General features: G+C 36.4%; 1 protein-coding gene across 1 annotated transcript in view; it reads left to right on the plus strand.

Annotated features, from left to right (window-relative positions):
* Window positions 1-27,968, plus strand: part of LOC127438460 (E3 ubiquitin-protein ligase RNF123-like) — a 202,867-nt gene that overhangs the window by 31,999 nt on the left and 142,900 nt on the right. Inside the window, exons 22-31 of the mRNA XM_051694070.1 lie at window positions 8,432-8,532; window positions 8,989-9,181; window positions 11,096-11,241; window positions 18,058-18,141; window positions 18,255-18,362; window positions 20,714-20,891; window positions 21,128-21,202; window positions 22,884-22,971; window positions 25,411-25,498; window positions 26,703-26,787. Coding sequence (XP_051550030.1) covers window positions 8,432-8,532; window positions 8,989-9,181; window positions 11,096-11,241; window positions 18,058-18,141; window positions 18,255-18,362; window positions 20,714-20,891; window positions 21,128-21,202; window positions 22,884-22,971; window positions 25,411-25,498; window positions 26,703-26,787 — 1,146 coding nt within the window. The remainder of the gene's footprint in view (window positions 1-8,431; window positions 8,533-8,988; window positions 9,182-11,095; window positions 11,242-18,057; window positions 18,142-18,254; window positions 18,363-20,713; window positions 20,892-21,127; window positions 21,203-22,883; window positions 22,972-25,410; window positions 25,499-26,702; window positions 26,788-27,968) is intronic.

The raw sequence follows: 27,968 nt of genomic DNA on the forward strand, positions 1-27,968 counted from the left end.
CAAGCACTAGGAAGTGTAATCGACCTTGAAATCATGATCGTGTCTAGAGACTGCAATGGCAAGGTGTACAGTGAAAAAGGAGTTATATTTTGGTCTGTTCTCACCCAAAATTGATTAGATCGGTTAAGAAGACATGGATTTAATCACTTGAGTCATATGGATTACTTTTATGCTGCCTTAATAGTAAATAATGAGAGATTTTTCATTTTTGGGTGAACTGTCCCTTTAAGGAAAGTCAGTCCACCAGCCATCTTGGTAACTAGCCCTGGCAGCTATTTTTTTATGTAGGCAATCCAAAACTGTTTTGTCTGGATTGTTTCAATAACAACACAATCTAACAACAAAGAAAATACATTTTGCATCATTAGCTCAAATTATGCTAAAGAAAAATTTATTTTCATGCTAGTTCAGCTAATGCACTTGGGCGTTCTAGTGTAAGCAAACTATCAAAAAGGCGATTGGCTCTTTTAACTGAAAGTCCTGACTTCCATTTCTACAGCCGCCATACTGAATGTTGCACTTCACCCATTTATTTTTCTTTGACTTGTACGTCTCCTCTCCCTTATACTGTCTCTGCTTTAGCATATTTTAAATGCAAACATTGGAGCTTGTCATCTGCATTGTATCTTGACAATATTGATTTAGATTTAGTAGCAACTGGGGGCTTCTCCTTCTTGACATATTACGTAATTTGTAAAAAATAAAATAAAATAAAAAAATCATTTTTTTTTATTGATTTTGGCCCTCAAACCTTGTAGTTTTTTTTATTTCCACTCGATTTGACTCAGCCAAATCCATTATCTGGGCCTCATGTTTTTCAGCATAGTGTTTTTAATTAATATTTATGTAATAACTATTTTTTATTTATTATGTTCACACTCATTATTTATGCCTTATTAGTGGTGTTTGCCAAGACAAGCATCACTATTACTAAGGCTCATACTTGGGGTTAGGGAATTGAACAAACCCTTTACTTTAAGTATTACACTTCAGTGTGTAACTCGTCCAGCACCATTTGTGTTATGGACATGAATGATACCTGAAATCATGCGATTTGTTGAGGAAAGGTGCGTTAGTACTTCCCTTAGCAATTTGGATGATAAATTGGGTAAAACAATTATATATATATAGATTTATATTGATTTTGACCCAAGCCATATCTAGGCATCAGAATAGCATAGTTCCTTGGTGGTGGAGTATGCTAACAACCACCTAGAACACTCTAACAACCTTCTAGCAGTGCCCTGGCAACGACCCACAACCTTAACATTGTGGTGTTGACTTTTGAAATCTGTAACTACACCACTGTCATCATCATCAACATTGTCATGATCATCAGTTTCATCAATATCGTCATCACCTGGCTATTCAATGAGAGTGCTTATTGATTGCCCTGCTTATTGATTTAGGTAACATTTAAAATGAATCTCGATCAATTATGTCAATCGCAACATACAATATGCAAGGACGGCAAGAGTTTTGATTACCATGACGCAATCCTGTTAGTCAGTTTGACATTTTGTCTCTGAAGCACTTTCAACTTTTTGCCCTAACCTTAACTAAACAACCTCAATTTGGAGCCAACTGAAGGACCTCTGTGCTCTTTCTCTAACCTCTCTGTACTAACTCCATCTAATGGCTTTATCAAGGTCACTACATGGGCAAACTTTATATATTTAACCCAGATGTTCATCTTTTGAACAGCAAGACAACTTATGTTCCAAGCCAGTTTATTCTTCCTTGTCCAAGGCTCAACAATATGGATGGCCTGATGGGCCAGAGTAAAGGTGTCTCAGTCCCAGTGTTGCATTGTCACTACATTAAAAAAAAAGAATTGTTGATCACGTCTTGCAAACATTCTGTTTTCTCTGATAAATTGACATTGTTGCTGTGAAATGTGCTGATTTCAAATGTCACCTAGGAAACGTTATCTAGCTGGCTACTATAAGATGAGGTTTTATCGAAGTTGCGAGAATGACTTGTGATAGGGGCCGTTTAGTCCAACTGCACTAAAAAGTGCTGAATGCTGCGCACCATAATGCAAATAACAGAACGCATGTGTCTAAAGACACGCATTTTAAAGCTATTTTAAAAGTTGATGCTTTTTTGTTTGACACAGCATCTAAAAAAACACTGCTCTTTTGCACGAGACGTTTGAAAAAACAGCTGGGCACGGCACAACAGTCAAAAACGCATCCTGATCTCATGAACAATACCTGATCTTGGCAATATTTTAGCAAAAAGAAATTACGTGCTTCATTACACATTTTGCTGCAGTTTCCCAGTTAAATGACCAGCAGGGGGCACCCAAAGTGAGTGAAATGGTGTCGTAATCAGATTAGGTTAAGGTGTATGTTAGATGGATGTTTTAATGAGTAAAATATACCTCCTTAACTTAAACCTAATCAATAGTGTCCAAAAAGCAAATGGTATATGAAAATAAAATTTTCAGAAGCAACCACGTCATTTCGTGTTATATATACAAATACAAATATGTTGCTTAAATAGCTGTTTTTCATATTTGTAATTGGGCCAGGAAAAATGCTAGCAAGGCAAGCACAAATCTGAAATACTGGCCCAGCAGAAAAACTCATTGTTGGATGATTTTGGCACACTGTGGATCATACACTTACACAAACTTACGTCCACTTATCAGTGATGGGCAAGTGTGGGAATCCAGATTATTGCCATGTCCTTTAGATTTACAGCTGTGGCCCTTTTGATGTTTATGGAGACTGAGATTTATCAATGACAATTTATAGATGGCCAGAGGTCATTCCCACAGTTCTAATGAAGCCACAATACATGCATGACACCAAATTAATGTAATTATATCTCTGGGGTCATCCATCCCATCTGACTTCATCTTCTTGATCTTAAATTATGTGTCAGTTTGAATCATAACATAGTATGATAAATTATGAAATAAGATTCACTTTTCGTTTAGTGATCACAATTAACTTGCCATAGCTGTTTGACTCAGCAAGTCCAATTGACCCTAAGCTTTCATTTTATAGCTAACATTTTATGTCTCCTAAATACACACAAATGAATAATATATTCACACTTTTTGCATAATTTGGCAAAATTACAGCTTGATTGGGATGACGGCCAGTAAAAATATCCAATTTTCGAGTGATATTTAAGGCCCAAGCATATACAGGGGCCAGGTATTCTTCTGCTCTTGAACTCTATGGCAGCCCATAGGACCGTACATTGCAAAGGTATGAAATTTGGAACACTGATAGAGGACACTCTCTTAAGTAACTGTCCCAAATTTGGGGTCTCTAACTCAAACCCTCTAGCGTCACCAAGTGTTCAAATTTGCACACACGTTTTGTCTTATAACTTTTGAACCTTAAGTATTAGAAACAAAATTTTATTTTTTATTTTATTTTTTGAGAAGGTTTTGCTGAATCCAAATCTAGTGGATCTGACCACTAGCTATTATGCCGTTTTAGAATTGTCTTGAAAAACCTACTTTTTCGAACTTGTAGACCATATGTCCAATTCGCTTAAATTTTGCACGTATCATCTAGAGCAGTGGTTCCCAACCCTGTTGCTGGAGCCCCCCCAACACTGCACATTTTGCATATCTCCCTTTTCTGACACAACCAATTCAAGTCTTGGAGTCTCCACTAACAAGCTTATGAGTTGAATCAAGTGTGTTTGATTAGGGAGATATCCAAAATGTGTAGTGTTGGGGGGCCTCCAGGAACAGGCTTGGGAACCACTGATCTAGAGACACTACCTGTCAAAAGTTTTGAAACACTTACTCATTCTTTATTATAATTTTTTTTTCACATTTTAGATTAATAGTAAAGTCATCAAAACTATGGAATAACATAAATGGAACTATGGGAATTATGTTGTGACTAAACAAAATCCAAAATAAATCAAAACTGTGTTATATTTCAGCATCTTCAAAATAGTCACCCTTTGCCTAGAATTTGCAGACATGTACTCTTGACATTTTCTCAACCAACTTCTTGAGGTATCACCCTGGGATGCTTTTTAAACAGTATTGAAGGAGTTCCCATCTATGTTGGCAACTTATTGGCTGCTTTTTTTTATTATTTGGTCCAAATCATCAATTTCAAAATCCTTTTTTTTATTATTAGATTTTAGTTTTATAATGAAATAAATTAATATGGTGGCACAATTATATTTTTGTCTACAAAACTAATTTCAAACATTTAAGATTTTTAAGATCATGAGAAACATTTCAGTCAAGTGTGTCAAAACTTTTGACCGGTAGTTTATAACAAAAAGTTATGGAATTCATGATGATAGACCAAACCGTTTTCTTATACCATATCAACAAATTCGATAACGACTGCACCAAAATGGATGCGAGGCTGTATCTTCGCAACGTTTAGCATATTGACATGAAACGTAGTATACTGTATGTCATCACAAGCATGACTTGATGGTACAAGCACAGTTGTGGCACAGCACCACCTGGTGGTCAGGAAACATGAAAAATGGCTATTTTTGCTTATAACTTCTGAAGAGTTTGGCCTAAAATTAGATTCCTTAGGGCATACAGAGTTTAAAGATACCAAAGTTTCCTATCCGACCTATATTGAGCGTCGGCCATTTTGAATTGTGACTTAAATTGCTGTATTTTAGAAACGCATTGGGGTATCATTCTGAAATTTGGTATGTGTCATCGGGGCCTTGTCTTGAAGTTACTCAAAAAGTTTGAGGACAGCACCATCTAATGCTCAAATTATATAATAAAATGTTTTTAGATTCTTTAGGGCATACAGAGTTGAATGATACCAAAGTTTCCTATGTCGGCCATATAGAGCTGTTCAGTTTGACGTCAATTTTTAGGCGAACCCGGACAAGGGGTGAACAAATTATAACAGACTTTAAGTTTCTGGGTGAACTATTCCTGTAAATTATGCCTCTGTTTGAGTCATAACATGGCATGATAAAAGATTCAATAAGATTCACTTGTTTTAATGTTCAGTGATCAGGAATTCATAATCATCACCTTACAGTTTAGTTTGACTCGGCTAGGTCCAAATCTGTCTCTAGGCAATAAATGTCATAACTGTTGCTGAGATATACCCGGTTCTCCTTCAGTTTCTCATTCTCTTTCTCTCATGAATTAGCCTCAGACTGCTTCTACAACCTCACCGTTCTCACAGTATGGTTCAGAGGGCCTTGGATACCCTTGACAATATAGTGTTGGAGTACAGTGAAACCTATTTCTCTCCTAAATCAGTTGTTATAAGCCCTCTGATGACTTGAAGCGGTGGTTTTTATTACTCTGCTGTCCAGAAGAAGACAAATGTGCTTTAATAAATAATAGACTGGAGTTCTGAGCTTTTCGTCCTGTGAAATGTGTTACAGAGCTTTGAATTTTGAGACTCGTTCGCTGACTTAAAACTCTTTTGGTCCACACATTGCTTTATTTCTTGAGCCAAAAATAAATAGTTCTTCTCTTTCCAGTGGCCTTCACTTTACAACTAATCAATATCACAGCATGTTGCTTGCATACTCTGGTTTAGTTTCTGAATGTGTCAATACTTTTAAACAAATCTTATAGTGGTCGACCGATAGTGGATTTTACCGATAACTGAGTTGGGCAGTACCTGCCGATAACCGATTAATTAACCGATAGTTTTAAAAATTGATACTGAATGAAAAAATAACACTCAGATTAAAATAGTGCTGAACTTTATTACAAAAATAAACAGAACTGACTGAACCATGAAAATGTATTGTCTTTTTAAAATGAAATAAATATATAAATATTAATATATAATATAACTAATATAAAAATTTTAAAGTCAGCTGATTTTTAAATTTACATTGTTTTCTTATTCCACAAGAGGGCGCAATAAATATATAAACCATTCAGCACCATTATATTATTGCAAAGAACATTCCTATACTGGCTTCTAAAAAAGAGCATTTCATTTTCAACTAATGTGCAAAAAATGAATAAATAAAATGTTTTAGTCCATATTATCAAATGTTAAGTCAAAAGTTAAATGAGGGGGGAAAATACTTCAATAGACAGTTCACATGGTGTTACACTTGCACTGATTCCTACTACTCCAGACTCAAGCTTCATAATAAGAGCGAAATTCCACATTGTTTTTAATTCAGTACAGTTGTATGTAGAGTAGCAATATTCACAGATAGCAGTGGTATTCGTCTGAACTCGGTGGTGATGTGGCTCAGACAATGAGCACAGGCCAGGGGCTGTTCAAACAGATGGAACACAACAGACTGGAAATGAACGTGAGGATCTCAAGACACACGTTTCCAAGTTGAACATCTTTCCTGACAAAGCATTTAAACAACTCATTGCTTTATCTGAGAGATGCTTATAAGAGAGCAAGACGCAACGGTAAAAGACCTCCACCAACTGTAAGGGGCTGTTCACACCGAGCACTTTTGCAACCATCCATTTGTTTTTCTATGTAAACGCATGCTAGACCAACGTCTTTGTTTCCCTTTGTTTTTGTTTATTCAGTGTCTTGTGCAGGAGTGCTGTCTAATTAAAAATAACTTTAAAAACATGTTGTGACACCTGCTTTCTGTTAAACTCTATTTGTTGCACTGTGTCTAGCCTTGTTTAGCACAACAATCCGATCGATCTGAAGTCATCGTATTACAGTGAGGATAAAAACATTTAATTAAAATCAGATTTGTTTCTGATTTGTTTATATGTTTCTCTCGGCTGCATGAAGATCTTAATTTGCTTCCTCACGTCACTAGCTTTAAATATGCAACTTAGCTGGCTAATGAATGCATAAACATGACCAGCTGGATATAAACTAATGCAAATAGATGGTAACAGATGGTAATAGATGGAAACAATTGTGACATTTAAACATTTGGGTTGGACTTGCGTGTATTTTTGTCACATTGTTCTAACCACTTGAGGTTAGCTTTAATGTTAGCATCCTCTCAACCTTGTTGGCAAACATACTGCTGTTCAATACGAATGCAGCATCTAGTCAACAAATTAATTACTTTATAATGAAATGACAATCTGTACTATAGTGTACTGTATACATGCCTTTTTGTTTGTTATGTTTTAAATCCGCATCTGAAGTGTTCCGCTCCATGCAGTGTAGTCTCACGTGTCAAAACAAACACCACAAGGCATCAGTGAAGTGATAGTTTTAGACCTCTAGAGGCCGCTCTCATACCGTATAGTGGCAGTGGACCCTTCCCAGCCGCTTTAGCACCAGACGCAACAGGGAAAAACTATCTGTGTGGATTTTTGCCGATAACCGATAGATCCAGAAATCTGTTATTGGTGCCGATTAATCAGCAAAACCGATGTATCGGTCGACCTCTAAAATCGTAAGTGAATGTATTGTTCTCGTCACTTCCATTGTTTCAGTCGTGAACGACTCTTAATGCGACTCGTTAATGACTCACTCAAAACATAAAATACGCTGATTTGTAACCACCTACTGGTGTAAAGATGTAATCTGCAGAAATGTGCACTGAACTAATCAGTGAATTAAAATGAATAATGAATCAAAATCCTCACCACTATTTGGAAAACCAAACTGTTATTTTTGCACTACTTGCGGAACCAAGCGGAATTTCACGAGTTTCACGAACAGATAGTCCTGCCCCAAACTTATGTCATTGTTTGGGCCAGTGTTGGACTGGTCGAGTTGCTCAAACAAACAGCAATGCTTTAAAGGGACATAGAGGCACAATGTTTACACTTTTCGGGGAAATCTACCTGCTAATAATTTACTTGGTATTTAAAAATCTTAAAAATGACACACATCAACTTTCAGCACATCTAAAATAAAGTTTAAATGTTGGGCTTTCAATTGATAAAAAATGTTTAATCGAGTTATTTATTAAACAAGATTAAGCAAATTAATAGCTATTAATTGAAATATTTTCTTTATTAAAGGGCTTAAATAAAGAAAAAGAAAAACAAATGCAAATATAAATACTACCTAATAATAATAATAATAATAATAATATATATATATATATATTCATACTCCAAATTGTCAGTCCATGTAGTACATATGTATCAGACTGATGCTTTTGGGGCATCTAACTTATTTTCAGCATCATTAACGCCACGTTTTTAAAAGTAGTTAACTTTTCAAATCGTGTCTCGATATTACTACATACTGTTGTGCTTCGTCCAGCCGTCAAGAATGAGTCATGCGTAAGCGGTTCTCATTCCTTGGCTGGGCTGCTTATGAGGTTTGTAAAGGCACGCTGACTGCTCCCTGCTGAGTTTAATGTACTCGTGTACATGAATTGCTCTGATGGTAAGAAAATGTGTACTTTTATTACAAAATTTACGTACGAGTCAGGAGGCATGCATTATTTTTTTATAGATTGAATCGAACTAAATTAATGCATGAATCGACAGCCCTAGTTAAAACATTGTTACCACACCATGTTGTCTCACCTTTAGATGACCTAGCTGCAAAGGCCAACATCATCATAGACCCGGCGGAGATCCAGGCCACCACCATGGACGATCTGGATGAGGATGAGGAGACCGGAGCTGCCCAGGTACATTTAAGACTGCCAGGTTTATTAATGCATGGCAATGAAGTTAATGTGACTTGTTTGAGATATTGATGCTCTACTCCATAGTTAAATGGATAGTTTTGAATTAGAATTCTGTCATCATTTGCTCACTGTCATGTTGATCTAACCCATATTACATTCTTTCTTCATTGGAATCAAAAAATGAGATGTTATGCTGTATGTCATTGTATGAAAAAAAAAAAAAAATGCAATGAAAGTGAATGGAGAGCGAGACTAACACTTTTCTGTTCCACTGAAAGAAGCCAGTCATAAAGATTTGGAACAACATGAGAGTGAGAAATGATGACTGAATTTTACTAACTCTTCAAATTCATTGGGAAGTGCTGAGAATGCTGTGTCATGTGAATCATGTGTGCCTTTGGAGTCTAGATGTTGAGTAAGAATGACATTGTGTGTATATGTGTGTGTAAACCACAGAGACCATCTGGAGCCGTTGCCATGGGTGGTGCTTTGGCCCGGCCCAGCTGGTTGAGTTCCCCGACGCTGGGCAGAGCCAATCGCTTCCTGAGCACCGCCGCCGTCAGCCTCATGACCCCTCGACGACCTCTTGCCCCGCCTGAGAAGGTCAAGGTCCGAACTCTTGCTGTTGAGGAGAGGACAGAGGGAGACAGTAAGACAACTAACAATTTTTTCACCTGTCAAAGCATAAACGGAGCTAAAATACTGCTGCTTGTTAACATAGTGATGACAGGAATAAGCTATTGTATTGCAAGTTAACAGCTTAGGACAATATTTAGCTTTTATTTCTGCTAGCACTTTTCATAATTGGTGTAAAGTTTCATGTCCCATTACTTAAAAAAAAAAAAAAAAACATGAGGCCCAAAATACATGAAAAGTTTGAATAGTTTTAAAAACAAGTATCAAATATCTGCATTTGTTAAGCATAACCATTCAACCTTGTTACCAAAGTTATTGTAAGAAAAATGATCACACAAATATATTTATTTAATTTATGGGAAATAAAAGCAATCAGTACCTCCTGTCCAACATTTTGGTCCCAGACTAGCTAGCCCTTACTGAGTACTAGCTTAATTTAGGCTAAATCTGCAACCCTGTTTCACATTTTGTTATATATATATTATTTATAATTGTTTTAAATTTAAAAAAATGTTTATGTTTATTGCTAGATAATACAAATTTACACACATCTGGGTTTATGCTGTATTTAGACCCTTCCTGAAATTTGGTTAAATGGTTGAAACAAGTTGAAGCAAACCTCATAAAATTTAAACAGCAAATAAAACTTTTTTTTGTTTGTTTATTTGTTTTTATGTTCACTGCTCAAATAGAAATGCACAACATTTTTATAACAGGGTTGAAAAAATGCAAACCTCATAAAATAAACAAAATAAAATGGCTTTTTAAAAAAAAAAAAAAATGTTTATGTTTATTGCTCAAATACAAATTCACACAAATTAGGATTTGAAACTATTTAGACACATCCCAAAATTTGGTACCAGGGTTGAAAAAATTGTAAACCTTATCAAATAAACAGAAAATAAAACACTCATATTGTTTCATTTTTTTTATATTTATTGCTCAAATACAAATTCACACAAATTAGGATTTGAAACTATTTAGACACATCCCAAAATTTTGTAACAGGGTTGAAAAAATGGCAAACCTCATAAAATAAACAGAAAATAAAACTGCTTATTTCTAAAAATTAATAAAAAAAAAAAAAACATATATTTACATCTTGTCAAATAAACAGAAAATAAAATGCCTCATTTTTTAAAATTAGATTATTTTTTTATTTTTATGTTTACTGCCCAAAAACAAATTCACACAAATCAGAGTTTGAAACTGTTTAGACACATCAAAAAATTTTGGTAACAGAGTTTAAATAAATTGCAAACCTCACAAAATAAAAAAAAAAATTGAACTTATTTTTTTATTTGATTTTTTTTATATAAATGTTTATTGCTCTAATATATTAATTCACACAAATCTGTTTCTTTAAACTGTATTAAGACCAAGCCCAAAAATCACAAACCTCATATAAAATAAACAGAAAATAAAATACATTTACTCATACATTTTGTTTATTTGATTTTTTTGTTTTTGTTTATTGCTCGATAATAACAGAAAATATATAAAATATATATATAAAAAAATATAAATAAATAAATTTAACCTCCTGATCTTGACTATCAACTTTTTCTGAAGTTTAAACACCCATTTCACAAATACATGGTTGATCTATTGTTGATAGAGTTATAGAGTTCCAGGCCCTATTTGTACCATATCCATGAAAAGTCACTACTATATATATATATATATATATATATATATATATATTCAGATATTTAGCTGATGCCCAACGCCATGCCAACTCACTCCACAATTACACAGGAAGTCTGTTGGAAACCAATTAGCTTAGTTATGTATATCTCATATAAAGCAAAAAATCTATCATCTACCTCAGTGGGAACCTGACGTTTTAACCTTTGCTCATCTCCCTCTTTCTCTTCTTTCTTTCTCCCCTGCCAATTCTCTCTCACTCCTTTCTTCCCATCTTCAGTCGAGGGAAGCCATGGTAACGATGGCCTGTTGCTGGGGCGACCGTTAGAAGAGCCTGACCAGCCAATCACGGAGAAGTCACTGTTAGAGATTCTGGATGGAGTCGTGATGATGTACAATCTGAGCGTTCATCAACAGCTTGGCAAGGTACAGGACTAAGAGAACAAAACACGGCCCTTTGGGACGTGTCTTTGTGTCTGTATGTCAAACCGACCCGACCGACATACGCAATTCGATCGTGGCAGAGCTTGGTTTTGACATTTTGTTATCTAATGCAATGACATTCAGATGTTTTTAAGTGTGGTTTAAGTGTCCAAATACTTTTTGAGGTCACTGTTAAATTGTATAGGCACAGCCTTAATTCCTTTTTCTTAAGTCATTCTCCGTTGATAAAGCACAAAACACAAAATGTTCCATTCACGAATTGGAGGCCAGTGGCGTTTTGCTGTTCACAAAAAAACGCTCATTTTTTAATTTTGCCCTTGAGTTGCTTTTTCCAAGTTATTTTGCAAAAATGTTAACAATTCAGACTGATTTAGTAGAGGCTTATTGTGCCAGCTCACCTTGACCGACCCACTCGATGTGTCGTTGCTTTCAACATCACTCTTTTAATATTGAGAAGAAAGAGTATACAACATAAAAACTGTGGAGCACTCAAAGGCTGTAAATTGTATATAATTCATACTCCCTGTAAAGTGCTTCGCTCGGCAGAGTCGTGTACAACAGCAACCTCTGTTTCCTCGAGCGTGTCTGTAGCGTGTCTGTAGTTTTCAGTTTGTTTACTAAAATTGTTTAAGAGATTATAACCATTTTAAAAATGTTTTACATCTTTTGCGTTCACGGGTCAACTTTGACCCGGGCATCAATTGTGGCTTTACACATGATATTATGTCGATTTTTGTTGTACATCTATGAATTCGATTTTTACTTATAAACGCTTTACTTACATTTTGCCTCTTTCCCATACTCTCTCACACACTTTTCTTTGGTCTATTTTGCAAACATGCACACACACATACACATACACATACAGACACACACATTCCTGTACAAAACAGACATGACAGATGTACCAAACTTAACAAATAAATGAAATCAAAGGTACTACTGGCTAAAGGGGGTGTGGCAAGAGCAAAAGTCCACATTTTACTCTCCAGCCAGCTTGCAGCATACTCGCGCATCAACATTCGGCAGTTCAAGTAAATAGAACAAATTTTGCTTAAAAACAAAGTAAAGAATTATTAATTTTGAATACTTGAGTTGCACAGTTGTTTTGATGATGTTTAGTTGAAAAAGAATATGTTGGTTTCATAAGTTTTGACCACCAAGGTGTATTGAGCAGTTACAGGAAATTCATTCAAATGACTAGTAATTCTCATATTAGATGTTAATATAAATTGTATATTATGTTATATTTAGATAAAAGTTCACATAAATGTTGATACAAAAGGTGTCTTCACATGTATCACACTGGTTTTGCTGTAGTTAATGTATATTTTGAAATGTCAAAGAATTTCTACATTTTATTATTTAAAAAATAAATAAATAAATGGCATATTAATGAATAACTTTTATATTTGTCAGTTAATATGCCAAAAATATAAATCTTTTTACATGTATGAACAGTTAAGAACCTATTAATGACTTACAATATAGTTTTATGATCGGGTTATGAATGATTCATAAGCTTGAATTCCACCAGGTCAAAATTGACCCGCGAATGCAGTTTCTGAACGCGGTAGGAGGCTTAAAGGACCGAAAATGTATTCAAATGATGGTGTTCCAAACCTGTGTAACATCCTTTGTTCTTTGAAACACAAAAGGAGATATTAGAAAGTGTTTTACTGCTCGTTCCATATGAAATAGGATGGCAATTGTACTGTCAAGCTCCAAAAAGCATCATAAAAGTAGTCCAAATGATGGCAAATTTCGAAGTCTTCTGAAAACATACGATTGCTTTGTGAGCGGAAAAGATTCAACTTTAAGTCATTATTTACTGAAAATCTTCCCCTTCGCCATAGCTCTCAAATTGCATTTGCACTTTCGTATATTCGAAATTGGTATGCCATGTTACAAAACAAACGAGAATCAATGTAATTTGGCTACAGTGGAAGGGAAGATTATAAGTGAATAGCGAATTAAATTTCCGTCCATTTCTCACACAAGGCTATAATTTGGTGTCAGAAGACTTAGAATGTAGCACAATGTAGAAAGTCATATGGACTACATTTATGGACTTTTATTTGATATTTTTGAAGTTTACAGCCCCTGGTCACTTAGAAAAAAAAAACAGCTTGAACATCCTTCAAAATTTGTCCTTTATTGATCCACAGAAAAAAAAAAAAAATGCTGCATGTTCACATTTTCATATGCACACAGAAGTTTGCTGCTAATTACCCACAAGTTAGCCGCAAATAAATTCTGAATTTGAAAGTAAAAATTTCTGCAACAGCCTCTGGAGTCCATTCATGTATTCAGACGTACTGACTGCCAGATTGTGAGCTTTGAGTAATTTATCAAACAAGCTGTCATTCATCAAAAGAATATTGAGAGCTGGGTAACTATGGAAACGGTGGATCCTGGCTCTGTGTATGTAGTACAACAACATTTCCAGCATTATGAAAAGCATCTTTTACAGAAGAGCACAATAGTGTCATTGAAAAATTAGCATTCAGACTTTGTCTACAGTGTGTTTCCACATGTCAACATTAGATCAATGGAGCTGTCCAAGCACCAAATGCACCCACTTGGACACTCCTAGTGCCAAAAAGGGACCAACACAATGTGACGACTTAAGTTTACAGACATTTTTTCTATTTTTCCTCCTGCTGTTTACTGTAGAGTCACTCATGTATTTAATTGGATGGCAGTAAGTGGTACAGTTACAGTTTTATAAACACAATGTCTCATTTATACCTTGGCTTTGGAAGTAAATTTAAAGTGGCTCAGTTTCATACTGAGATTTCTGTTGAACTCTATTGGAACCTGATTAGATTTACATCACAGCCTGTCAAGCAAAACTGTCTGATTTGACTAACATGGACTTTATAAAGGCTTTCTTAATTAGCTCAGCACAGCGCAGCCATATGACTCGCCTTTATTATGGATATACACTACTGGTCAAAAGATTTGAAACACTCATTCTTTATTATATATATATATATATATATATATATTACATTTTAGAATAATAGTAAAGTCATCAAAACTATGGAATAACATAAATGGAACTATGGGAATTATGTTGTGACTAAACAAAATCCAAAATAAAACTGTGTTATATTTTAACATCTTCAAAGTAGACACCCTTTACCTAGAATTTGCAGACATGTACTCTTGACATTTTCTCAACCAACTTCTTGAGGTATCACCCTGGGATGATTTTTAAACAGTATTGAAGGAGTTCCCATCTATATTGGGCACTTATTGGCTGCTTTTCTTTATTATTTGGTCCAATTCATCAATTTCAAAAACGTTGTTTTTATTTTTATTTTTATTTTTTATAAAATGTTTATTTTATAACTGTGTCATGTGTAATACCAAAACGGCTCCATATTTGATTTGAGAGCAGAATGAAAGATTTTCAGGTTTATTTAAGACTAAAGGTTTATTTAAAAATAAAAGTATTTTTACTGAAAAAAAAAAAAAAAAGCTTTTAAAAGATTTAACTACATTTTCAAATTCACAATATATTTTTTTTTTTTTGGGAGACAAGTTTTGGAGATATTTTTACACTAGATAGTTATTTTTAATAAGAACTGATAATTTCAATGATTCAAACATGTGAAATGGAAATAAGTCTCACCAGTCTCTATAAAAGTATTTTTGAATTCCTCATCCAGTTATATTAAACGACTGTGATTGGCCCATCCTGGCCAACGCTAAAATAAAATGAACAAGTATCACGTGACAATGCCGGCTATGTGCTGTTTCTGCTGTGGTCAGGACCTCTGTACAAAAATTTTAACTTGATTAATTATACTGACAAACTTTAATTACCATTGAAATAAAAATGGACCTTTCTGCAATCATTTACTCACCCACGTCATTCAAAACCAGTATGACTTTTTTCATCCGTGAAACAAGATTGAGGGATGAGAGGATCGTGAATGTGGCTGTCCAAGCTCCTAAAGCACACATCAAAGCACCTTAAAGTAGTCCATAAAACTCTTGCCTTAGATTTAAATACTTCTGAAGCCATATGATAGTGTTATGAGAGGAAAAGACCAAAATTTAAGAGTTAATTCACCTCTTCACCCGTTTGAAAGTGGTGCATGCCAGAACGGCTTGGTTTATATAAGCGTTGCGAACGCACCTGACACCATGAACGCTTTGGGCTGTCGAGAGCTGCGCGTTCAGGATGCACTGCTTAAACAAGGCAGGAGAAAAGACAGAGGAAAAGAATTGTTTCTTATGTTCATTGTCAGTATTTTTGTTGAATGTGTGAAAGTGAAAGAGTTTTGAGAATGGGCCAGTCTTCCGTGCCCCACTTACAATACCCCTGCTCTGCGTCTTCCCTACGGGGCGTGCCCCACATTTGAGAACCACTGCCTTTGGGAATAGTAAAAGTAAAATGTCTGGATGTGTTGTGTTAATGAGAATCATTATTGAAAACAATGGGAATAGTTGAAGTAAAACATCTGGACATGTTGCAGTAAGGAGAATCATCATTGAAACAATGGAAATAGGAAAAGTAAAATGTCTGGATGTGTTGCAGTAATAAATAACCTTTGAAAACAATGGTAATAGTACATTTAAAACGTCTGGACGAAAACAATGGGAATAGTAAAAGTTAAATGTCTGGATGCATTGCGGAAATGAGAATTATCATTGAAAATGATGGCAGAAGTAAAAGTAAAATGTCTGGATGTGTTTCAGTAATGAGAATTATCATTGAAAATGATGGAAATAGTAAAAGTAAAACGTCTGGACGTGTTGCAGTAATAATCTGAAATCAGAATCAGAATAAGCTTGAATGCCAAGTGTGCTCACATACACAAGGAATTTTTTTTGGTGATAGAAGAAATATTCAAGTGCACACAGAATATTACAGTGAAACAGAATATAAAACAAGGTAAGAGTATAAATAGACATACAAAAAAAATAAAAATAGGACATATAACATAGAATGGCGTATGTACATGTGCAAGTGTAATATATGTGCAAGGTAGGGGTATGTACAGTTATTGAATTAAAATGAGTGAATTTACATACGTACATGACATATTTATGCATTATTGCACTATGGGAGTCCTGAAGGCAGTTTAATTGTTCATGTGGTAAATGGCCTGAGGGTAAAAACTGTTCTTGTGCCTAGTTGTCCTGGTGCTGAGTGCTTTGTAGTGCTGGCAGTGGGAACAGTGGTAATAGTAAAAGTAAAAGGTCTGGACGTGTTGCGGTAATGAGAATCATCATTGAAAGCAATAGGAATAGTAAAAGTAAAATGTCTGGATGTGTTTCGGTAATGATAATCATCATTGAAAACAATGGAAATAGTAAAAGTAAAATGCCTGGATTTGTTGCAGTAACAAATAATCTGAAAACAGTGGGAATAGTAAAACATCTGGGCATGCTTCGATAATGAGAATCATCATTGAAAGCTATGGAAATAGTAAAAGTAAATGTCTGGATGTGTTGCGGAAATGAGAATCATTATCGAAAACGAGGGGAACAGTAAAAGGAAAACATCTGGATGTGTTGAAGTAATAAATAATCTTTGAAAACAATGTGAGTAGTAAAAGTAAACATCTAGTCGTGTTGCGGTAATGAGCATCATATTCGGAAACAATGGTTAAAATTTCAACATCTGGATGCATTGCGATAATGAGAATCATCATTGAAAACAATGGCAATAGTAACAATTAAATGCCTGGATGTGTTTTGGTAATGAGAATCATCATTGAAAATGATGGAAATAGTAAAAGTAAATGGCTGGATGTGTTGCGGTAATGAGAATCATTATCGAAAACAGTGGGAATAGTAAAAGTTAAACGTCTGGATGCATTGCTGTAATGAGAATCATTATTGAAAACAAGGGGAACAGAAAAAGGAAAACATCTGGATGTGTTGAAGTAATAAATAATCTTTGAAAACAATGGGAATAGTAAAAGTAAACATCTGGACACATTGCGGTAATGAGAATTGTCATTGAAAACAATGGCAATAGTAACAATTAAATGCCCGGACGTGTTTTGGTAATGAGAATCATCATTGAAAATGATGGAAATAGTAAAACTAAAACATCTGGACGTGTTGTGCTAATGAGAAACATAACTTAAAACGATGGGAGTAGTAAAAGTAAAACATGCAAGCGTGTTATGATAATAAGAATTAGGAGATAAAATGTGCTTAAGTGTCCTGAAAAATCTTGTAGGCTTCATTTTCTTTATGCAAAATGTAATTAACTTTTATTATTATTATTATTGTTATTATTGATTTGGGGTTCAGTTTGTACAAGTTTCATGAAAAATCAACAAGAATGTACAATGGGGTTTGCCATGCATTGGCAAAGCATTCATTTTTGCATTTTCGTACTTGCACAAAGTATGTTTCTGGACTTAGTGTGCACATGTGTGTCTTGTAAAGAGAACTGTTCTAATATCAGCTCCATCTGAAAGGTTGGTGGTCTGTTCAGTATGACCACTTTAAACCTATCTCTGCCCACAGGATAAGGTTACTAGGGTGAAAATGTACCCCTTTTCCCTCTACTTCTTAAATTGGTGGCTATTTTGAACTGCAGCAGGATGGCTAGCGATTATGTTGCAGCTTGAAAACAAGGGTAATTTTCTGTAGCTACTAGCTCACAGTGAGTTTAGAATTTGATGTTCTCATGTCTTTGTGTGTGTGTGTGTATATATATATATATATATATATATATATATATATATATATATATATATATATATATATATATATATATATATATATATATATATACATATATATACTGTATAATTTCTGCAGATGGTGGTTGTATCTGATGATGTTCATGAATACGCTGTCGCCCTCAAAGACACGGAGGAGAAGATCGCCCGATGCCCGAGCAAAGTAGGGCAACCACATCACTCCACATTTGATAATTTGTATTGTAATATACATGTATTTAATGCTGCAGGTTTCTCAATGTTATTATTTATGATTATCTTATTTTCTTTTGGCAGAGACCGGATATTCTAGAAGAGTTGCAAAAGAGCCAAAAAGTGTTTGCTGAGAAGCTGAACCACCTGAGTCGTAGGTTGGCCTGGATCAACGCTACCATCTACTCCAAGGTACTGCTGACAATGCTGTCCGAAAACCCAATGAAACATAGGGTGAACCAATTGTCCCTATAATTTTCAGTGGTGTAATTTTCTTACCTTATATAGAGTAGAAATTACATTAATATGATTAATATGATGAATTGCCCATCATGCGGTCTTATGACTTATAAGCTTTGCATCATGATGTGGCCTATAAAGAGCATGCATTTAAATCTGCCTTGAAACGGCTTTTCAAAAGGGCAATTAGAGAATACAGCGTTGTGTATTTTCTTTAAATGCCAATGCATTTATTAAAGAACTTTTGCATATGGAATGAGAATAATGATTTTAAAGGGGTCATAGCATGGAAAACATGACTTTCCTTGCATTTTTGAAATAAGAGTTTGATGACCTACATAGACGTACTCTTAAACATATGAACAACACCAAGATAACTCATTTCAGATGTGAACAGGTTAGCCCATCGTTAAAAATGTCATTTATACAATAGGTCTTAAAGGCTCAGTAGAAAAAAACAACCTGTTTAAAGTCTTTTAGAAGTTTTTTTGTCTATGCATGTTAGCTTTGAAGACATCTTTATACCTGTGTACTCCTAAACGTTGACAAAATTGGTAAATAAAACTCAAGTCAACTGGATTTTTATAAAAAGGATGATCCCTTTGATATGTCTTACCCAAACTTCATGTTTCAGTAGGAAATACATCAATACAAGAAAGAAAACTACACTCATCAAGCAATATCATGGGGTCTTTAAATCTAAGGGTCAAACAGAGGGTTGAAAATTGTCATATAAAACTAAATTATGACTCTTTTAGTGCAGGAAAGTGGAACTCAGGGGGATAAAATAAAATGCAATAAAAGTATATGGGTGTTACATCAACTTCAGGCACTTTCATGTCCCGTGGGTTGATTCTGTTATATGAAGGTCTCATTAAAACTGAATTGGAAACTTTTTACCAGGCCTTCATCAATTATTTTTGGTACTTTTCAAATGCCTTTTATGTATAGATTTTATTGTTTTAGCCTTTATGAAAATCCATTACAAAAGCACAAATTATTACTTGTTTAAACCTATAAAAGTTTAAACGAAGAGTGAAATGAACAAGCCATTTCAATATTTATTGTGTGAAAAAAAATAAAAAAATAATATTATACCACAGCTATTGCGTCATTTACACCACACCAAACAATTTTGCCCCAATAATTTTTTTATTTTTTATTAAGTGTACTTGTTTACCTTAGAAGAAGGCTTCTTCTTACCAACTCGACAAAAGTGTCAGTGAAGAGCATTCTTTTTTTTACCCAATTTGGAATGCCCAATTCCCAGTGCGCTTTTAAGTCCTCGTGGTCGCGTAGTGATTCGCCTCAATCTGGGTGGCGGAGGACGAATCCCAGTTGCCTCCGCGTCTAAGACCATCAACCTGCGCATCTTATCACGTGGCTTGTTGAGTGCGTTGCCACAGAGACATAGCGCGTGTAGAGGCTTCACGCCATCCACCGCGGCATCCATGCTCAACTCACCACGCACCCCACCGAGAACTAACCACATTATAGCGACCACGAGGAGGTTACCCCATGTGACTCTACCCTCCCTAGCAACCGGGCCAATTTGGTAGCTTAGGAGACCTGGCTGGAGTCACTCAGCACGAACTAGCGAACTAGCGAACTCCAGGGGTGTTAGCCAGCGTCTTTTACCACTGAGCTACCCAGGCCCCAGTGAAGAGCATTCTTGAAATGAAATGTGAGATACGTGATGTAAGACGAAAACAAAGAAATTCAAGTTAAATTTCAAGGTATTTTTGTTGAGCGTCATTTCCAATCAAGCTTTCATTTTGCCAAAGTATGCAAAAAGTAAAAAAAAAAAAAAAATGATTATGCATTCACACTGTTGGACATTGTCAGTAGACAAATAGTAATAATAGTAAAAAAAATAAAGAGACTTTCTACAATTCCACAGTGCTAAAAATCCTCAAACTTGAAGAAACACCCATTTAATGTAACACGGTTCAAGGATGGGAAAGAAGGATGTGGGAACTGGCTGAGCATTCAACGTAAACTTTAAGGAACTTAAACATAACATAAAACATACAGACACGCACACAAACAGCGGCCACGTGCGTCTCTTTCTCTCTCTCTCTGGCGTCCCCGGCTCCTCATTTATCTCTCTCCCGCTGATTAGGCAACTCAGCACCGGGTGTGCATCCTCACGGCCCGGCCACGCCCTCCTCCTCGTCACAAATGCCCTTTAATGTAATATTGGGAATTTCATGCATGCAGTTTCTCGATTATTAACAAAAGTTGAGCAGATTGTTATTGGCATGCTTAAATACTTTATTTTAATACAATTTGTGTTAATGTAGGAAAAGATGTTGGATTTGTACTGGCTCCTGCGAGTGTGTATTTGCACTATCGAGCATGCAGATAGCACTGGCTCTCTTTTCGCCTTCATGCCGGAGTTCTACCTCAATGTGGCCATGAACAGCTACAGCGCCCTCAAGAACTACTTCAGCCTCTCCAACTGCATGGAAGAACTTCCAGGTACTTCTCGACTTCCTTCACTCCTGAACTACTACTATCTACTTTTACTATTGGCATGCACATGTACTATTCACTTTAACTTAAGTGACCTATAAGGAGTGTTCTACATAGGGAGCAACTCTAAAGTAAAGAACAATTAATATCTAAAAGACAATCTTTTTGGAGCAGATAATTTGTGTGCTGAAAATTTTTACTAATGCTCGTGTTTTATGATTTTGACTCTCTGTTTCACTCAGGTTATGAGAACACGCTCACACAGCTTGCGGCAATTCTCGCCAAACACTTTGCAGATCCACGCATCATCGGGACGGGTGAGAGTAATTGTCTTTAAATGCACATTAAAGTGCAAATCTCTCTCCCTATGACCCAGGTCCCTCATTTCATGTAAATATATGGGATTTTTTACACCTATTTTATTAACCAGCTGGCCAAAAGGGCTCTAAAAAGAATGTATTCCTTAAAAGTGCACCTGCTGTACAGTAGTTATATTAATTCTTAATGATTAGTAGCTTCATTTAAGTATATTATTTTGTTCCAGACAAGAGATCATAAGATAAAGCCCGAGCCATTATGATTTATGACAAATATTGAATTACAGAGACCTGGTCTGAATTCTCAATCTTCTGGATGATTCCTGCCTTAATGCATGGCGTCTCTATCTATCTGTCTGTCTGTCTGTCTATCTGTCCATCCATCCATCCATCCCTCCATCTGCCTATGTGTCTAGCTCTGTCTGTCTGTCCGTCCGTCCGTCTATGTGTCTATCTCTATCTGTCTGTCTATCCTATCCATCCGTACGTACGTCTCACTCCCACCAGCTCTTTCCAAACTGTCTCTCTCTCTAATATTTCCATTACCAGCAGGAAAAGACTCAAAAAAGGCAAGCAGCACAAAAATACAAGGATGATCATTTATTTCCAGCTGTTTTAATGGAAATAACCTAATATAGCCATTGGCTTGTACCGTTCATCACTGCGGTTCATTTCTCACGTAAAGGTGTAATTAAAAGCTTCCTCGCTTAGCTCTCAGGCATTATGGAGTCATTTGCAAGATGAGTTTGAGCCGCAGTATTTTCTTAATCCTGTTTAAGGTGAGGACTGTGAAACACTCAACTCTGAATCATAAGTGAGCTGCTATGCAAATGAACAGATGCTATTAGACACGACCCATTTGTTCAAACTGCATTTCATAAGCAGGCTTTTTATTATGTTCACACACTGTTATGCTGATGCATTCAGTTTTCTTTTTTTTTTTTGCAAGCGGACAAAAGTGTGCACTGGTTTTGAATACCAGTGCCGTTTAAGCAAAAAAAAAAAAAAAGAAGCTTTTGTGCCTGAGGAGCAATTCTTTTGTTGTGTGTGGTGTGTTTTGATAAAATTGAAAATTCTATTTATGTAGCATGCCTCTTTATCATGATCAAGGTCTTTATATATTTTCCTCAACAAAAGGTGAGCCGAGTCGTTAAGAAATCGTTAAGAGTTCTTGATTGGTAAGCACAATAGACTCAGCAAGCATGCATACAAATGTTGTTTGCTTTGGCACAAACATTGTCTTCCCTTCCTCTTTTAGTTCAGTGGTTCTCAACTGGTGAACCTTTAGGACCCAAATTTTACATTGGACATCACTTGCAACCCAACCTGTACCAAATATAACCTTCATTTAATGTAGTCTGGGTCATATTTTTCTTTGACCTTGCAATGTTCTGTTTATATTTTTTTTGAGAATGAGGGCATGTCACAGAACCTAGCCATTATGGCATCTGTCCACTTTGGAGTGCTTCTACCAAGCGAAAGAATTTCTGTGCTGTAGAATTGTGTTAAAGAATTTTGCCCTCCCTTTCAAAAGATGAAAAGCCTTTTTATTTAGCTTTTTTCTGTGCAGCATTGGTTAGCTGCATTTTAGCATTGCTCCATTTTCCTACTGCACGTGACCCTGTCAGAACAGACAGTGGGTTGCGAACCACTTCTTTAGTTTATTTCTTTTGTTCCACAGATATCAAAGACTCACTGATGCAGGCTTTGGCCAGTTATGTGTGTTACCCGCAGTCACTGCGTGCTGTTGAGAGGATCCCAGAGGAACAGTAAGTGCCCAAGTTCTCATTGAAGCGCCAGTGGAGATCAGGAGTGCACCTTTTAAGGGATAGTTCATCCAGAAATTACAATTCTGTCATAATTTAATCACCCTCATGCTGTGTGACTTTCTTTCTTTTGCGGAACACAAAAGGAAGAAAAAAATAATTTATATTCCTCTTTTCAGTATAATGGCAGTGGATAACAACTTATTGTAGAGCTTAAAAAGAACCCAAAAATACACAGATGAGCCAAAATATTATGACCACTCACAGGTGAAGTGAATAATGTTGATCATCTCCTAACAAGGCCAAATGTCAAGCTCTGGATAGATTAGATGATAAGTGAACAATCAGTTCTTGTAGTCAACATGTTGAATGCAGGAGAAATGGGTAGGAGTAAAGACCTGAGCGACTTTGACACGGGCCAAATTGTTATGGCCAAATGACTGGGTCAGAGCATCTCTGAAGGCTATCCCGTCTGGTCCGAACCAACAGAAGGTCTACTGTGGCACAAGTGACAGAATTTTAATGATGGTTATGGGAGGAATGTGTCACAACACACAGTGCATCGCACTCTGCTGTGTATGGGGCTGTGTAGCTGCAGACCGGTCAGAGTGCCCATGATGACCCCTGTCCACCGTCGAAAGCACCTACAATGGTCATGTGAGTGTAGAAACTGGAACTTGGAGCAGTGGAAGAAGGTCGCCTGGTCTGATGAGTCCTGTTTTTTTTTTACATCACGTGGATGGCCGTGTACGGGTGCGCCGTTTACCTGGGTAAGTGATGGCACCAGGATGCTCTGTGGGAAGACGACAAGCCGGTGGAGGGAGTGTGATGCTCTAGGCAATGTTCTTCTGGGAAACCCTGGGTCCGGCCATTCATGTGGACATCAGTTTGACACGTGCCACCTACCTAATCGTTGCAGACCAGGTACACCCCTTCATGGCAATGGTATTCCCTGATGTCAGTGGCCTCTTTCAGCAGGATAATGTGCCCTGCCACACTGCACACATTGTTCAGGAATGGTTTGAGGACCATGATGAAGAGTTCAAGGTGTTGCCCTGGCCTCCAAATTCCCCAGATTTTAAAAAGATTGAGCATCTGTGGGAAGTGCTGAACCAACAATTCCGATCCACGGCCGCTCCACCTCGCAACTTACAAGACTTGAACGATCTGCTGCTAATGTCTTGGTGCCAGATACCACAGGAAACCTTCAGGGGTCTTGTAGAGTCCATGCCTCGGTGGGTCGGTGCCATTTTGGTGGTATGCGTAGGACCAACAGCATTTTAGGCAGGTGGTCATAATGATTTGTCTCATCAGTGTATAATAAAACAATCGCTTAAGCGATTCATGTCATATTCCAAGTATTTTCCAAGTAAAAGTTTTACCGTGCTCATACCGTGAATGAGCTTCGCTCAAAGTGCTCACGAATGCAGCGAGAACTACCGTTATTTTTTAGCAGTAAAAAATGCACGTTCACACATGAACAGGAGCGACTGTGAACGAGCTTTTCTCAAATCGCTCATGAACATCATGAGAAGTTCATGTGCGCCACTGTGAACAAGCTTCCTGTGGTGTATTGACACTGCTTTTTTCCACATCAGTCTACAGTAGTAGCCAAAAATACTGGCACCCATGGTAAATATGAGCAAAGAAGGCTGTGAAAAAAAAAATCTGCATTGTTTATCCTTTTGATCTTTCATTCAAAACATTTACAGAAATCTAACCTTTAATTGAAGTAGAACAATTGAAAGAGGGGAAATACCTCATTATTAAAAAAAAATTTTTTTCTCCAAAACACGTTGGTCACAATTATTAGCACCCCTAGAAATTCTATATTCCCCTTCATATTTTTAATTTTTTAGCGCACCTGGGTGACTAGGAACATGAAATTGTTCAACCATTACTTCCTGTTTCACAGGGGTATACATATGAGGTAACACACAGGCCAAATTCCCTTAATCATCAATCAGATCAGATTTTTTTTCACAGCCTTATTTGCTAATATTTACCAATATGGGTGCCAGTATTTTTGGCCACTACTGTATTATTGTGGTATCTACCATTACAGATAATGCTGCCCCTAAATGGCATGTAAAAACTAAACAAATGGTGTTTGGTTGCTTTCCATGTTAATTAGATAAACCTTTCGTGTCTAAGTGGGTGGTTCTTGGGCAGAAAAAGCTGCAAACTGGACCAGACTTAATGTCACAAGACTAACATAAGACTAATTTAGCTACTAACAGTCTCAACAGAATCTGCCAAAGATTCGATGCCATCAACTATGTGAACTAAACCAATCAGATCCAAAAAGCTCCTGCCATTTTTGTGCTATATACATCATATGCTATAAAATGTATTTTCCTTTGGTTTGTACTGTCTGTCTCATGTCTTTGTATTGCAGTGTTTTTAATTATCTAATAAAGGTGTATATGTGATTTCTCTCAGGCGAATGGCTATGATGAGGAACTTACTAGCTCCGTATGAACAAAGACCCTGGGCTCAAACCAACTGGATCCTGGTTCGTCTTTGGCGGGTACGCTGCCTTTCTCTTTCCATTACGCCCGCTAACTTGCAAAATTTCTCCCTCCGCCATCCACTCACTTTCTTTTTATCTTTCCTTTGCCTTTCCTTTTCCTCCATTATATCATTAGATTGAGCTCAGAATCGGTGCATTATATCAGAGCCATTATTCAGAATATCTCTGCTGTTTCCATTTAGCATTTTGAAACAACCCTGACAAACCAGCTACTCTCATTTAGCTGTTTAACATTTATTATAAGGAGAAAGTGAATGCATGGTTCTAAATCTGATAAACAATGTGATTGGGTCTATACCTGCAGGTTTCTTGGTCTGTTCTTACTCATTTTTTGAATTTGAATTTTTGAATTTGAGTGTTGTACTATTTTTTTTATTTTTTTTTATTTATGAAAAACAATTCGAGACTGTAGTGTCTTTTAATGCAGAGCGAATGTTAATATGTGACAGATCCTTAGTCATTGGGCTGTATAGCTGAATTTCTTTGCTGTTTGAGCTCCCTCATTTTTTTAGGCCACGTACCATACATACTGCAGCTAAATATGTTTGTCGCTCCTCCTCTAAGTGCTTAATCCTACTTTTGCATGCAGTATTTCAGCACAAAAACCTGCGTCTTATTCACTTACTCACTAACCACGTGCAATCTAGTTTAACCAGGCACAATCAACACTGATATAGCATTGGACTCTCAGTATTTAAATTTACTGTAAGTATTTAAAAGCTGTTGCATCACGTCACATAAATTTAAACTCGTTTCATGTTTGTCGTTGGACGCCCACATTTCATCACCAAACGATTGCTGTTACTCATGTCTCTTGAAAACATTTACTGTCATTGAAAATGAATGATTTCTGGTTGCTTTGTATCTATAAATTGCCATATGATGACTCGTTCGTAAATTTGACACCAGTCTGTTTCAGAACAGTCCAGAGAGAGCACATTGTTGAAAAGCAGAAGCAAAACACAGCATCTCTGTACATTTTGGATGTTAATGCATCACTCGTTGCTTATGTTACTTGGGTTAGAAATGCTAACGCCAGACTGTTGGCATCTGTGTTACTTGTTTACAGTCGTGGAACATTGCTATATTAATCATTATGTTGTTGCTATTTCAGCAGTGTCTGTATTCCACTCACAAGTAATTCACTCCCAAGACTTTGCAGTGTGTATGTGGCTTTATATTGTATTGCTCTTGTTTTCAGGGTTGTGGGTTTGGCTACAGATACACTCGACTGCCTCACTTGCTGAAAACCAAACCTGAGGATGCCAACCTACCCAGCCTACAGAGTGAGTCACCAATCTTTTTATTTTCAGCCCATCTGAAAACTTTTAAACTTTGTACTGAAAACTTTAGTTTTTCTGCTTAAAAATGTGCTTTTCTCATTCTTTTCCTTCTCTGGGATTCTCGCTTTCTGTCCTTCCAATTTTTTGACAGTTTGTTAGATATTTTATTATTTCTTATAAAGATTTTAATGTTGATAAAATAATTTGATGATAACATTAATGATAAATCTTATAAATAATAATTAATTCATTTTATTCAACACAGTAATAATTAATTTTGAAATTTAAAATATGAACATTATCATTAACTACTGACTGAAGAAACAGCACACACTGTCCTTTGGGTCATTTTTGACCTGAATTGAAAACCATTAAAAACATACATAGAAATTGCATATTTTAATGTACAATGGGACTAAAGATATATATACACTCACTGACTATTTAGTAGGTACAATTGTACACCTACTTATTCATGTGATTATCTAATCAGCCAAAAGTGTGGCAGCAGTGCAGTGCATAAAATCATTCAGATATGGGTCAGGAGCTTCAGTTAATGTTCACATCAACCATCAGAATGGGGAAACATTTTTATCTCAGTGATTTCGACCGTGGCATGATTGTTGGTGCCAGATGGGCTGGTTTGAGTATTTCTGGAACTGCTAATCTCCTGGGATTTTCACGCACAACAGTCTTTAGAATTTACTCTGAATGGTGCCAAAAACATCCGGTGAGCGGCAGTTCTGTGGACGGAAATGTCTTGTTGATGAGACAGGTCTACGGAGAACGGCCAGACTGGTTTGAACTGACAAAGTCTACGGTAACTCGGATAACCGCTTTGTACAATTGTGCTGAGAAGAATATCATCTCAGAATGCTATTCTGAGATGTGGGTTGGCGCTGTTTTTGCGGCACGAGGGGACCTACACAATATTGTCAAGTTCTTTTTGTGTTTTATTTTGTCTTGTATTGTCTCTGAATTACTCCTATCATAATGAGATGATTTATGGTCTTTCTTTGGCACTTTTCATTTTTGCATGCCAGTGTAACTCTTAAGAAGGTAAGCCGGTCCCAGCTTCCTCCTTACCTTCTTAAGAGTTACACTGGCACGTGTCAAATTGACGTCCACATGAATGGCCGGACCCAGGGTTTCCCAGCAGAATATGGGTAGCCTGGGTAGCTCAG

This window comes from Myxocyprinus asiaticus, chromosome 49 (assembly GCF_019703515.2).
Source record: "Myxocyprinus asiaticus isolate MX2 ecotype Aquarium Trade chromosome 49, UBuf_Myxa_2, whole genome shotgun sequence".
NCBI lineage: Eukaryota > Metazoa > Chordata > Actinopteri > Cypriniformes > Catostomidae > Myxocyprinus > Myxocyprinus asiaticus.